Here is a 14309-nt window from a genome sequence, read left to right as displayed (position 1 = left end):
CAACCACTGCTTAATGTGTGTGTGTGGGGGGGGACAATCTGTCTCTTTCACTCTGGCTGGAAAAGAGGTTCCCTTCTGAAAGCACTTCACAGAAATGCACACAAAGACTAGGCATGCTCATATATGGAGGAATGTACTGAGGTTGTTGGCCTACTTACTGTTTTAGAATTGTTGCACAGCCCTGTCTAAGAATAACTTTTGCCAGTGTAATGTTGGTGGAGCTTGTCAGTTCTACTCCCACTTCTGCTTACTTTCGGTGTGTGAACGTATCCTTCCTTAGATCAGGTGTGAGGAACCTTTGGCCTTCCAGATGTCACTGATCTACAATTCCCATCAGCCCCAGCAAGTATGACCAATGGTCAGGGATGGTGAGAGATCAGCAACATCTGGAGATGCCAAAGACTCTCCACATCTACCTTAGACTCTGTATTACTGTATTTTTCGCTCTATAAGACACACTTTTTCTCTCCTAAAAAGTAAGGGGAAATGTGTGTGCGTCTTATGGAGCGAATGCAGGCTGCGCAGCTATCCCAGAAGCCAGAACAGCGAGAGGGATCACTGCGCAGCGCTCCCTCTTACTGTTCTAGCTTCTGGCTTAGCCCCTCAGTCCCTTCCCCCACCTCCCAGAAAAGCCCCCAAGAGCCGCACGGAGCGTGTGTGCAGCTCTTGGGGGCTTTTCCCCGAGGAGGGAGAAGGGCAGCCCGTCAGTGATGGGCTGCCGTTCTCCCTCCTCGGGGAAAAGCCTGCAAGCACCGCACACACGCTCCATGCGACTCGTGAAAGGGAGCGCTGAGCAGAGGCTGGGATGCATACAGGCTCTGCTCAGTGTTCCCTTTAAATATCCCCCCCCCCCTTGTAGAGATAATAGAAAGTAAAACCAAATTGCTATCAAAAATGTATAATCAACTTTTGGATTGGGACACCAAGGACGAAGAGGTCATGGTAAAGTGGGCTATAGACATTGGATATAATTTGGATTTTGAAAAATGGACTAAGTTGTGGACTAAAGGAATGAAATTTACAGCCTGTACTGCCCTCAGAGAAAATATGGAAAAGATGATGTATCGTTGGTACATCACTCCTGTGAAATTGCAAAAAATGTATAAGACTGGTGACAAAAGGTGTTGGAAGTGTAAATCCAAAGAGGGGAGCTTCTACCACATGTGGTGGAAATGTGAAGAAGTTAAAAAAAATTGGGATTCCATCTGCAGTGAACTAAAGAAAATACTTAGATACACCTTTGTCAAAAAGCCCGAAGCTTTCCTTCTGGGAATGATTGGAGAGGAGATCAAGAAAGAAGATTATATAATGTTTCAATATGCAATTGTAGCTGCCAGGATTTTGTTAGCACAAAATTGGAAAACCCCAAATATCCCGACTATTAAAGACTGGCAAATTAAATTGTTTGAGTACATGGATTTGGCAAAAATGACGCAGAACATTAGACAGAAAAAAGGCATAAAGTTTATTGACGATTGGTCTAAATTCATAACATATATGGAAACAAATTCTAGAGATATAAAAATTACAGTAGGTTCAATATAACTCTTGCGATGTGTAGATGCTATAAAATGAAAAACTGCAGAATGGTTTTAATTTTCACATAATCCAAAACCGAGATGGAGGGAAGTCAATCGTTATTTGTTGTTATTTAATGTCTGGGTTTTTTTTTTTGTTGGTGTAGGTGTTTTGTTTTGGGTGATGTTTGCCTTCTTCTTTGGTATGTGTGGGCTATTTTTCATTTTTTTTCTTTCTTCTTTTTGTTGTTGTTTGATTATAGAAAATGAATAAAAAGAAGTTAAAAAAATATATATTTCCCCCCCCCTTGCATTCCCCCTCTAAAAACTAGGTGCGTCTTATAGTTGGGTGTGTCTTATAGAGCGAAAAATACAGTATGTGGATATGCTATCTTACAAATGAAGTATGCACAGATAGCGGCAGAGCAAGCCGATCAGGCACCTGGGGCAGTGCACATGCCCTGTGCCCAGGAGGGGGGCCAGCCACCGTGGGGTGGGGTGGGGCGGGGCGAGCCAGGGCAGGACGTTCTGCAGGGCCTTCATACACTCTGCCTGCCTCCTCCCACTCAGCCGCTCAACAGCTGAGGGGGAAGCGCGGAGCCTGTGGGTGCCCAAGTCACCATGTCACTCCCAGGAGAGACGCGTGGCTCGGGCACGCTGCAGACCCCACGGTGAGTGCCGCCTGGCATTTTGTCACCCCCCTCAGTGGTGACACCCGGGGTGGCCCGCCCCCACTGTACCCACCCCCCTTCCTCTGCACCTGTGCACAGGAAGTCAGCAGACAGGAAACTGCAGTCACAGATGGATTCACACCCATTGGTGCTTTAAAGCCTACTTGAGTACAGTGGTACCTCGGGTTACATACGCTTCAGGTTACAGACACTGCTAACCCAGAAATAGTGCTTCATGTTAAGAACATTGCTTCAGGATGAGAACAGAAATTGTGCTCCGGCGGCACGGCAGCAGCAGGAGGCCCCATTAGCTAAAGTGGTGCTTCAGGTTAAGAACAGTTTCAGGTTAAGTACGGACCTCCGAACAAATTAAGTACTTAACCCGAGGTACCACTGTATTTGGACTCAGCATCATTTGATGGTGAAACCTTCTGCATACACAGTTGGGAAGAAATGTTATCCATGCAAACAGTATGAAACTTGCCTTTCCTCCTCAAGCTTCTAGCTCCCAATTCCTCATAAAGTCTGAACCAGAAACCATTCCAAAGCAGAGTTTGAACTGAGCCAAACTTAGGAACACTGAGCTTTGAGAACCTGTGCCAGATACCAGGGTTCCCCCTGAAATATGGAAAGCAGTTATGAAATGATGGAGACTGAAACCCTATCTGTGTCTTTACTTGAAAGTAAGGCACACTATGCTCAGTAGGATTTATTTAGGAGAAAGCAATTGTGGATGGGCCTCACCATTAGGCAGGATGAGGTTAAAGGGCAGAAAATCTATTTTTGTTTGTTATTGTTGTATTTTTACTACCAGTGAAGATGTGTTTGTGGGATTAGCTGCCTTTAATGCCAGAAATAACTTTGCTAGTCTTGAGCACTGTGCACCCTGTTGGGCACAGCAGGTATTGTATTTGCTCTTCTGCATCAAGCAACAAAATACTGTATTTTTCCGTCTATAAGACACCCCATGTATAAGTCCCCTATTTGGGGGGACTCAGATTTAAGAAAATGGGGGGAGATGGCCCCGTGTATAAGACGCCCCCTAATTTTTGACATTATTTTTTAGGAGAAAAACCTAGTCTTATACATGGAAAAAATACGATATCTTCAGCCATCCCTGATAAATATGCATAAACTTTGCTGCATGTCATTCACCACCACAGTAAAGATTCTGGGTCCACAGATGTGAGGAATGATGTGACACAACTTCATTCTTAGGAATTGTGCAACAGCCTCTGAGCCTCTTTCTTAATACAAAAGGGATATCTCTAAATTATCAGCTCTACATAATAATCTATAGATTCTTCCCACGCCTCTGGGACTGGAAGAAAGGGCAGTTAGAGAGCATGGTTTGGTAGGTCTGAACCGCAGTTTTCTCCGCCCTTTCTATGTGAAAAAGACCTTCCACACCAGGCATAGGCAAACTAGGCCCTCCAGATGTTTTGGGACTACAACTCCCATCATCCCTAGCTAACAGACCAGTGGTCAGGGATGATGGGAATTGTAGTCTCAAAACACCTGGAGGGCCGAGTTTGCCTGTGCCTGTTCCACACAAACCAAAGCTGATTTCTCAGCAGGTGGGGAAAATTTGTGATCTCCGAAAGGTTTGTTTCAAAGGGTATTCTTATACCTGCTAGGAAAAAACCCACCCTTTGGAGTGTGTATCTGTGTGTGATGAAGGTGTCCCTACACATACTTAACCAGAAATGTGAAAGTGCCCAAGGCATTAAGCCAAATGGGCCGGACTTGGGGATTGAAACAGCCAAATAAACACAGGCAGTTATAAATAGAGGGTTTGCTCATGGCTCCCTCCCAGTTATTTTTAACCTGTCTGTGGTGGCCTTTTTGCTGTCATGGAGGTCCCTGGCGACAGAAGAGGAAATGACCTAGGAGCTCTGGAATACCAGCTCCTTCTTAAAGGGAAAAGGGAAGCCCTCCTTCCTTGGAGGTTGGGTGGCCATCTGCCACGGATGCTTTAGCTAAGATTCCTGCATTGCAGTGGGTTGGACTAGATGACCCTTGAGGTCCCTTCCAACTCTACAATTCTATGATTCTAAGTGGTGGCTCATGGCCTGGTATGACCACTAATTGGCAAAGGGGACTCAGAGGCGACTCTAGCCTTCCCAGTCTACATATCCACACACCACATTTCACCTGCCTGCATGTTATCCCACCCCCATCCCTGTGCTGTGTATACATAAGGAACTGATCCGGTTTCACCATCATAAACAGGATATGGTACCTACATGGGGACTGAGGAAAGAAGAAGAGATCCAAGAGAGATCCAGTTGCAGTCTCCAGATTCGTTTTTGTCCATAGCTGAAGGATAGAGAAACCACAATACACACACACCCAGCAGCTTTTCATTTTAGGATGAAAGCAGTGAGTCCCTTGTTTAGAGGGACATCAAAGAGGAAGCTGCAAAGAAAAGTCTGGTCTCAATCCAGATTGTGTTGGCTGTGGTGGCACAAAGATCAAGTTTGTTCAGCTGATAGATCCTTTGGCTGCTGCTTGGTTCTGAACTTCTATTATCCCAAGCCATCCTCCTTTCCCACACTCCCATTATTTGTCTCCCAAGACCAGCAAAGATAGTAGTAGTAGCAATAATAATAATAATAATAATAATAATAATAATAATAATTTATTTATACCCTGCCTATCTGGCTGGGTTTCCCCAGCCACTCTGGGTGGCTTCCAACAGAATATTAAAATACAATAACCTATTAAACATTAAAAGCTTCCCTAAACAGGTCTGCCTTCAGATGTCTTCTAAAAGTCTGGTAGTTGTTCTTCTCTTTGACATCTGGTGGGAGGGTGTTCCACAGGGTGGGTGCCACTACCGAGAAGGCCCTCTGCCTGGTTCTGAAAAAAACAACCCCACCAAATGCTGTCAATCTATTGGAACCGTTCTTATCCCTTAGTTGTGGGAATTATCTGTAGTCCATGCTGGCTGGCACAGCTTGCATGAGGTAGAGTGCTGCAGTCCTTGCTCTCCAATGCCATTTCTTTGCAGGGAGAGTAAATAGGATACAGTCTTCTGTGTCCTATTGTGTCCTATCTTCTTGTAGGAGATCCACTAGCTGCCTGTGTGAAGCTCCATAAAAAGCTTCAATCGGCAAAACGCTCATTCTCCTATACGTTTCTGAACCCTCATCAGAGGCAGCCCCAATTGGAACATGTTGCAGCAGTCCAACCTCTATGCAAGCTGGAATCTGCTGCAGAAGTCACGTGGACAATTGCATTCTGAAATTAATTCTCAGAGCTCCAAATGCAGGCAGTGGAACACGGAGCAGAGCTAACCCAGAAAACAATCCACTGCTTTGTTCTGCTTCAGGTGAAACTGAATCCAGCAGTTCCAAGTCCACTCACAGATAGTTCAAAAACTAAGGCCCAAGAGGAGTCCAGGGTCAAAACACAAGGACAACACAAGAGGCCAGGCTGTAAAGGAACTCTGCTCAGGGAGCTGCTGTAAGGAACTAAGGGCTTTTACTCTTAAGACAGTGATGGCCAAACTTGACCCTCCAGCTGTTTGGGGACTACAGTTCCCATCATCCCTGACCACTGGTCCTGTTAGCTAGTCCCAAAACAGCTGGAGGGCCAGGTTTGGCCATCACTGCCTTAAGCCTTCAAAGACCCACCCTGAAGCACAGCTGCAAGCCATACGGACTGAGGAGTTGGTCTACTCATGAGCAACTCTAATTCCAGAGTCCTTGTTCCTCTGGTGGGTGCTCTGGCATGTGTATCTTTTATCTCTTGGACTTGGAGGCTGCTCAGCCACAACCTCTCATTCTGCGCAGGAACTCTTTGTGTTGTGATCTCTGAAGGTCCCAGATCCCTCTGCTCTGTCTCATTGTCCTTTGGCATGGCCTGCTGCTCCTTAGCATTTGCCTTGGAGCCCCTCCAGCTCCTCTTGCAATTGGGGGGGGTGGGTCCTCCAGCAGGGCCATGACACACACAGAAGATGGGTCAGTCAGGGATTAAGCTCATTAGGGGTTGGGTGAAGGGAACGATCCCCCACTTGCTTCTTGAAAGCACCCTCTGTGGCTGACATCCCCGAGACCTGGCTTCCAACAGCAACTGAATCTAGAAAAGTGTGTTTTTCCCCCATTCCCTGCCCCTCATACTTCCTACCAGCAGAACTCCTTTGGGGCTAATACCACATTGCTACAGTTTTTTCCTGTAGCAGCACATTCTCAGCTGTGAGTGTGTGTGCTGGGGGGATTGGGGTCGGTGCACCTGAGGACTTTTTTACTCCTTTGGCACCAAGACACAGAATGCAGTAACCATTTCCTTTAAACTGGCTCTGCTTAAAATGACAAGCAAAGTACAAGCAGTCACACAGTTGCAAAATAGAGGGAAGAATACATAGAAACTAAGCCTTACTGGTTTCAATAGGGTTGTTTTCAATGTAGCACTAAATAAGTACAGTCATACCTCAGGTTACAAACGCTGCTGGTTGCATGTTTTTGGATTGCGGACCACACCGAACCCGGAAGTACCGGAATGGGTTACTTCCGGGTTTCGGCACTTGCACATGCGCAGAAGCACAAAATGACATCACAAGCGTGCGCAGAAGCACCAAATCGCATCATGCACTTGCACAGATGTGGCGCTTCAGGCTGCGAATGCTGCGGGTTGCGAATGTGCCTCCTGCATGGACCACGTTCACAACCAGAGGTATGGCTGTACAGTGGAACCTTGGTTCCCAAACAGCTTAGATGCTGAACAAATCGGCTCCTGGATGCCGCAAACCCGGAAGTAATTGTTCCAGTTTACAAACATTTTTCAGAAGCCAAACGTCTGGCGTAGCTTCCGATTCACTGTAGGAGCTTCCTGCAGCCAATTGGAAGCCGTGCCTTGGTCCCTGAACCGTTTTGGGAGTCAAACGATTGAAGTTCGGGAAGCAAGGTTCCACTGTAGTTCCATGAGCTCAAGGATTTACGATGGCGCCACAGAGCTTCCCCTCTCCTCCTCCATACCACCCCTAAATCTGTTCAAGAGGTTCCCCCAACCACCCAAAGCAGCTTTGGGGAGGCAGAAAGTTGCATTGCACAGATTAGACAGGTTAGTACAATACAGCCTTTTGGGCAAACTTTTGGCAACTTTTTGGTGCAAAGTTCTCAACCCTCAGGACCAAAGCATGCTTGACCTAAAGTCTCTTACCAAACAGGTCTTCTGGGTTTATCTCTGCAAGATCACTATGGGGCTCATTCAGGGATTTTATAAGACATCTGAAGGCAGCCCTTGTTTAGGGAAGTTTTTAATGTTTGATACTTTATTATGATTATTAATATTCTGTTGGGAGCTGCCCAGAGTGTCTGGAGAAACCCAGCCAGATGGGCAGGGTATAAATAATAAATTTTTTATTATTATTATTATTATTATTATTATTATTATTATTATTATTATCATCATCATCATCATCATCATCATCATTATTATTATCTAAAACCCTGAGGTTACATACTTCACCAATCAAATTTAGGAACTTTATTAGGATTAAAATGTAGAAGGAAATGAAGAAACTTTATTAGGACTAAAGGTAGAGGGAAAGCAGGCAGAAGATCCAAACTGAATACAGTGGTACCTTGGTTTACAACCATAATCCGTTCCAGAGGTCCGTTTGTAAACTAAAACAGGTTGTAACCCAAGACACGCTTTCGCCAATGGGGCCTCCCCAATTATTATTTGTTGTAATCCCCCCCAAAAGGGGGGGTTGCAATCCAAAAAAAGTTTGCAAACCAGGACATGCACTTCCGGGTTTGACGTGTTTGTAATCCAAAACATATGCAAACCAAGTCATATGCAAACCAAGGTACCACTGTACAAAATAAGCACTGTGGCTCTAAAACTGAACTATTGCTAGTCTATTCACTGCACTCAGGTTTGCTCACAAAGAATCAGCAGGGCAGCCTTGGGACCCTAGTGCTGCAGAGGGAACTAGATCCCCTGATGTTAGGAGGGAAAGGAAGCAGCAAAGGCAGTCCAGCTTCTTCAAGGCTCTTTCCTCACCCGTGGGAGGGGGCTCTTGGTTCTTTCTCCTCCTATTCCCCAGGTAGGCCCTTTAAGTACTCATTTTGCATATGTAGACAGGAGGCAAATGACAACTTAGGGAAATGGTGGGCAACTCAGGCCCCTTCTTCACACCCAGGACTTGGCACTGTGAGGAAAGTTGAATACCTTCACGACTGGGGATTGAGCAATGCGCTCTATGTGGGGCTACCTTTGAAGGTGACCCAGAAACTACAACTAATCCAGAATGCGTGACTGGGAGCGGCCGCCGAGACCATATAACACCGGTCTTGAAAGACCTACACTGGCTCCCAGTACATTTCCAAGCACAGGTCAAAGTGTTGGTGCTGACCTTAATTTAAAGCCCTAAACTGCCTGAAGGAGCGTCTCCACCTCCATCGTTCTGCCCAGACACTGAGGTCCAGCGCCAAGGGCCTTCTGGCGGTTCCCTCACTGCAAGAAGCCAAGTTACAGGGAACCAGGCAGAGGGCCTTTTCGGTAGTGGCACCTGCCCTGTGGAACGCCATCCCACCAGATGTCAAAGAGAACAATAACTGCCAAAGTTTTAGAAGACATCTGAAGGCAGCCCTGTTTAGGGAAGCTTTTAATGTTAATAGGTTATTGTATTTTAGTGTTTTGTTGGAAGCTGCCCAGGGTGGCTGGGGAAACCCAGCCAGATGGGTGGGGTATTGTCAGGGAACTGCCATCGGAGCCAGAGGCGGAGGGAAGGCTCCAGAGGGATGCCGGAGAGGGTCCCAGTAGGGAGAGAGGCAGCCCATCTGCTGGGGAAGGAAATCAGCGTAGTACCAGTGGAGAAGGGGGGCAGAAGGGGGAATCGGCGAGGGGGCTCCAGGACTCCTCGCCGGAGACCAGCGTGGAGAGCACGGGTCCTCCGCTGCCCACACCCTCCCTGCGCAGAAGACTTCCGCGCAGGGAGAGTAGGAGGAGACTAGGCGTCAAAGAACTTCTTTGCTGGAAGAAGTTCAAGAAATGCCCACTGACGAGACAGCCATGGATGGGTGGCTGTCCAGACAGAAAAGGTTCACCCAGGTAACCTAGCCAGGAGTGGCGACAACTTACGCATGAGCAACCCCTAGAACCATTACAGGTATAAATAATAAATTATTATTATTATTATTATTATTATTGAGGGAGAAGCAGCATCAACCCACTGTTCATCCTGCCTCTGCATAACCTTCATCAGGCAGTAGCATCCATGGTGACTCGCTATCTACCCTGCAGGAGAATGAAATGAATGGAGAGGATGTTATTCTTTGACAGCCACCAGTGTTAGCTGCTATGCTGAAGCTGGGTTCATCACAGGGGCACCAGTTGTGCTGTTGTCCTGATGCTAAGACCTTTATATTTCATCTTGTTTCGTCCGAGGCTATGAAATCCCAGGCCTTGGGTGAATGGATGTGGAATTGTACGCTACCCGATCAGTTTTGTAGAAAGGAGAGCATGTGGTTAAAAACAACAACAACCTGGAATGGAAGGATGTCTGGAGCTAGGATACCCAGCCTGAAAAGCTCTGCTCTTGAGCCCTTAAATGCTTCTACAAATTTGTTCAAAGCACGTGGTGCTGGGCTATTTTCATACTGCTGTGTTTACATTCCTTCGCCCTGCCTGGCTCCCAGTTCTGCCCTGGCTGGTCATATGAACGTACTGAAACACCCACTCTGCTACGAATGGCAGAAAGCATTTGGAGTTAAGAATCCTGGCTTCTATTCTCAATTCACAAAATGGAGCACAGTAAGGGACATGACATGGGCTTGTAGAAATATCTGTCCTTGTGCTCTGGGGGCAGATGTATCCCTGCCCCCCCCCCGCAAACTTCATTCCTTGGCTCCCCCTATGGAAAACTGGTCACCTGAGCAAACTGAGTGTTTCTTATGCAAGTCCAGTTTTATGAACTTTACTAATCGCAGGCCAGGTTTCTTCATGTATCAAATTATGTCTGTGCCAGATCTCTACAGATTATTAGGCCATCTTTTTGTAACAAGAAAGCATAATGCCTATGCGGTGCTAGATTCAGGATTTGGAGGTGGGCAGGAAGAGACTTTAATTTGAAAGAGAAGGAGTGTATAGAGAAATCTCACATTGTTCTAAGCTGCCCTGGGTGCTTTTCTGTGGAATGAAAATGGCAGTGCCCTTGGGGTGATGGACCCACTGCTGGACTAGGTTCCCGGGCAAATGTTTAGTTTGCTGCCACCTGGAGCTTTGGTTATTTGCATGATCACTCAGCTGGTGTTGAAGGGGAGGAAGGATGCCTGGAAGGACAAGGCGTGGGATGTAAACGAGGAAAAGAGGTTGCTTTGTGAAGTACAGTGATACCTCGGCTTACCCAGAAATAGAACTTTGCTTCAGGATGAGAACAGAAATCGCGTGGTGGCGGCAGCGGGAGGCCCCATTAGCTAGAGTGGTACCTCGGGTTAAGAACAGTTTCAGGTTAAGAACGGACCTCCAGAACGAATTAAGTTCTTAACCCAAGGTACCACTGTAGCAGCAGAGAACAATAAGAGAAAGTCTGCAGGAGGAGTTGAAAGTTTGGGCATTCAGAATGTTAGGAACTGCCACAGGAAAAATAGGATCAAAGAAGGAGCTGGCAAGGCAGGCAAACATCACCAGCTTCAAGCATCAAGGAAAAGGCACAGTTCTTAATAATGTGACATTTGCTGTGAAGATACAGTTTCATGAGATGGTATCTGGAGATAGAAACCGGTCCCTGGTGGTGCTCTTTTTCTAGATTCTCATTAACTGTTCTTAACTGTTCTGGTTTAGACTCCAGCAAGCCAGTGTTGAAACTTTCCTGGAAGTCCTGAAAGTAAATATAGTTTCTCTTCTGTGTTTATTGCATAAGATGCATTGCGCAAGAGTTTCCCGCCTAGTTCAAAGAGCATTTTATTGAACGTTACCCTGTTCCTGTTGTATCAGAGGAGGTAAAATGATGTATTATGTTGGTCCACAACCTTCAAAACCTTTTGCAGCATTTTCAATTCATACCTTTGCTCAGGACCAGAGAACCTTCAGCCCTCCATATATTCTTGGACTCTTAACTCCCATTAGCCCTCCGCCGCCCATGCATTCTTTTGAAGCTTAGAACAGCCTTATGAAAGAGGCACATGGCGTGATCCCACCCACCCCTGTGCCATTCAGTCCACTGATGTGTTGTCTGAATAGGGCTTCTGTAAGAATTCGGAGCTGCTTAAATTAAAACAAGGGAAATTTATGATGTTTCCTGCCCTGTTCAGAATGAGAATAAAAGGACAGAGCCTGCTAAAGGGCCAAGCAGAGGACAGCCTGGCTGTGTGAGAGGGTGGGGGGAGAGAGAAAACACGCAACAAGTTTGTTTGGCCTTGTCCAGTTAAATGATTTTCGGGCTCATGTTTCTTCTAATCTAACCCTCTTGGCTCATAGACAAACATATATCAAGTGAGAGCGATCAGTGAAAATATGCTAGCCAGAGTGCAAGGGGGGATAGACTAATCGCAGGGGTCAGCAAACTTTTTCAGCAGGGGCCGGTCCACTGTCCCTCAGACCTTGTGGGGGGCCGGACTATATTATTTTGGGGGGGCAAGAATGAATTCCTATGCCCCACAAATAACCCAGAGATGCATTCTCAATAAAAGGACACATTCTACTCATGTAAAAACACACTGATTCCTGGACCGTCCGCGGGCCGGATTTAGAAGGCAATTGGGCCGGATCTGGCCTCCAGGCCTTAGTTTGCCTATAAAGGACTAATGGGTGATGCTACCACCAAATATGCCCCCCCCCCGCTTTCCGTAGAGACTTCCCAGCAACGTCTCTGATCCCAAAGGACTTCCTTCTCCCCCTCTTCCTGCCCACCATATTTAGGAATGTCAAACCACTTTCAGCCCACCGGTGATGGGGTGTTCTTCCACACAGAAGCAATTCCTTCCACTTAGAAAACTGGCGTGCCAGGAAAAAGCCTTCTCAGAAGCATTTTCTGTTTATATTTTACAGACTCTCACTCGCACTCTTTTGAACTGACCTCACCAAAGCCAGTGTGGCAAAGTGCCAAAGGGGGAAAGCCACAAGTCTGGAAGTACGGTTCAGATCTCACCTCTGCTATTTGTGGCAATAAGCAGGTCGTTTCCCTTTTCAGCCTCACCCTGCCCCACCCCCGATCTGCAATATGGGGGATGATAAACCTACCGTGCTGGTTTGTTGCAGGGATTATAATAAGATACAATATGGGAAGCACTTGGACACGAGTGCTCTGTCAAAAGTTACATGCCATTGTACCTAAGTGCACAGAATATATTTGTGGTATTTTCATGGCCACCCAATCAATGTAAACACACTAATTCCTAATGGTGTGTGCTCTGGCATCTGCACCCTTTATCTCAAGTACTTGTGCAAATTATTGCAATGAAAATAAATACATGCACCCCTTAAATACAATCCTCCCCACCTACGTCTCTTGTCAGCTATGTATTGTCTCGGCTCCAACATCCGCAGGTTAAGTTAATCATCTATGGTGCAAGAAGTAGGCTGAGTTCTGTAATCCAATGAACAGCCACCTAGTAGAATACCGTATTTTTCGCTCTATAGGACGCACTTTTTCCCTGTCAAAAATGAAGGGGAGAGGTGACACGCAGCTATTGCAGCAGCCTCTTTAGCCACGAGCCACCTCTCCAGCCGGGAGAGCACACGCGGGGCTAAAGAAGCCATAGCCCCGCGACCCTATGGCAGGAGCCTCTTTAGCCGCACGCCACCTCTCCAGCTGGGAGAGCACGTGCGGGGCTAAAGAAGCCATGGCCCCGCGACCCTCTCCCAGCTGGAGAGGTGACGTGCAACTATGGCAGCAGCCTCTCTGCTGCGCGCCTTTCCGCTGCTCCCCGACCTGCTCTTAGGGGCTGCTGGTGGGCTTCCCCCCGCCAGCCCCAAAGAGCAGGTCGAAAGGAACCTGAAGCCTGGTGCACACCGACCCCTCTCGCTCTCCAGGCTTCCAAGGTAGCTGCCTGAAGGCGACTGAACGCACCTTAAACGGCACCTTGTTTTAGAGGGGGAAAACAAGAGGGGGAAAATTCTCCCCCTCTCTGCACAGCGCCTCCTGCCGCTTCGCTGAAGGGGCGCTGGGCAGAGAGGGGGAGATTTTTTTTTCTTGTTCTCCCCCCTCTAAAGCAAGGTGCGTCCTATTGTCCGGTGCGTCCTATGGTGCGAAAAATACGGTACCTTCCTCATGCAGTTCCTTTGCAGATGTTCTAAAACAGTTATTCTCCCTTTCTTTGGACTGCATTGTTAAGACTGCAACTCAGTTCTTGCCTTCTAAAACCCACTTTTACTTCCCCTGCCTGCAGGATATCCTACGAGAGGGTGATACAGACCATGACGGGGAGCTTAATTTTGAGGAATTTGCCCGCTACCTCCAGGAGCGTGAACGCAAACTGCTGCTGATGTTTCACAGCCTGGACCGCAACCATGATGGTATGAAAACACCTCCAGCTGCTTCTAGCCCAACCTCTGCTGCAGCCTGGAATGAAAACTTATTTGCTCACTTGTTCTTTTGTTTATTTATGGCATGCGCACTCCATTCTTGAGGCCGAAAGGTTCTCGGGGAGGCTTGCGAAAACCAGTTTTGTAAAGATGTTGCTACAAATACCCTTTAGACTCCTTGTGATTTGGCTGCTTTCCCTGAAACACACTTTCACTTACTTTGTTACATTTGCATCCTGTGTGTTATAAGAAAAATACTGCTTATGGGGTATCTAAGAGCCCGTATTCCTGCCCACCTAGCAGTTTGAAAGCACGTCAAAGTGCAAGTAGATAAATAGGTACCGCTCTGGCGGGAAGGTAAACGGCGTTTCCGTGCGCTGCTCTGGTTCGTCAGAAGCGGCTTAGTCATGCTGGCCACATGACCTGGAAGCTGTATGCCGGCTCCCTCGGCCAATAAAGCGAGATGAGCGCCGCAACCCCAGAGTCGGCCACGACTGGACCTAATGGTCTGGGGTCCCTTTAAGAGCCTGTATAGAGTCCTTAAGTAGGTTCTCTATCGGTAGGAGAAAATAACAGAGGCCAACCAGAGAAAATTGAGAAGCAAACCATCTAGTAAGCCTGATCTTTATTAAATTGTTGCAACAGG

The 14309-nt window shown here is 47.0% G+C and overlaps 1 protein-coding gene across 1 annotated transcript in view; it reads left to right on the top strand.

Moving 5' to 3' along the window:
- LOC309359975 (mitochondrial adenyl nucleotide antiporter SLC25A23-like) overlaps positions 1-14309 on the top strand; it is a 52932-nt gene that overhangs the window by 4976 nt on the left and 33647 nt on the right. The window contains exon 2 of the mRNA XM_081894438.1: positions 13528-13654. Within this exon, the coding sequence (XP_081750564.1) occupies positions 13528-13654 (127 nt within the window). The remainder of the gene's footprint in view (positions 1-13527; positions 13655-14309) is intronic.

This window comes from Podarcis melisellensis, assembly GCF_964234715.1.
Source record: "Podarcis melisellensis genome assembly, chromosome: 17".
In the NCBI taxonomy this organism is placed as follows: domain Eukaryota; kingdom Metazoa; phylum Chordata; class Lepidosauria; order Squamata; family Lacertidae; genus Podarcis; species Podarcis melisellensis.
This window is presented reverse-complemented; position numbering and strand designations above follow the sequence as displayed.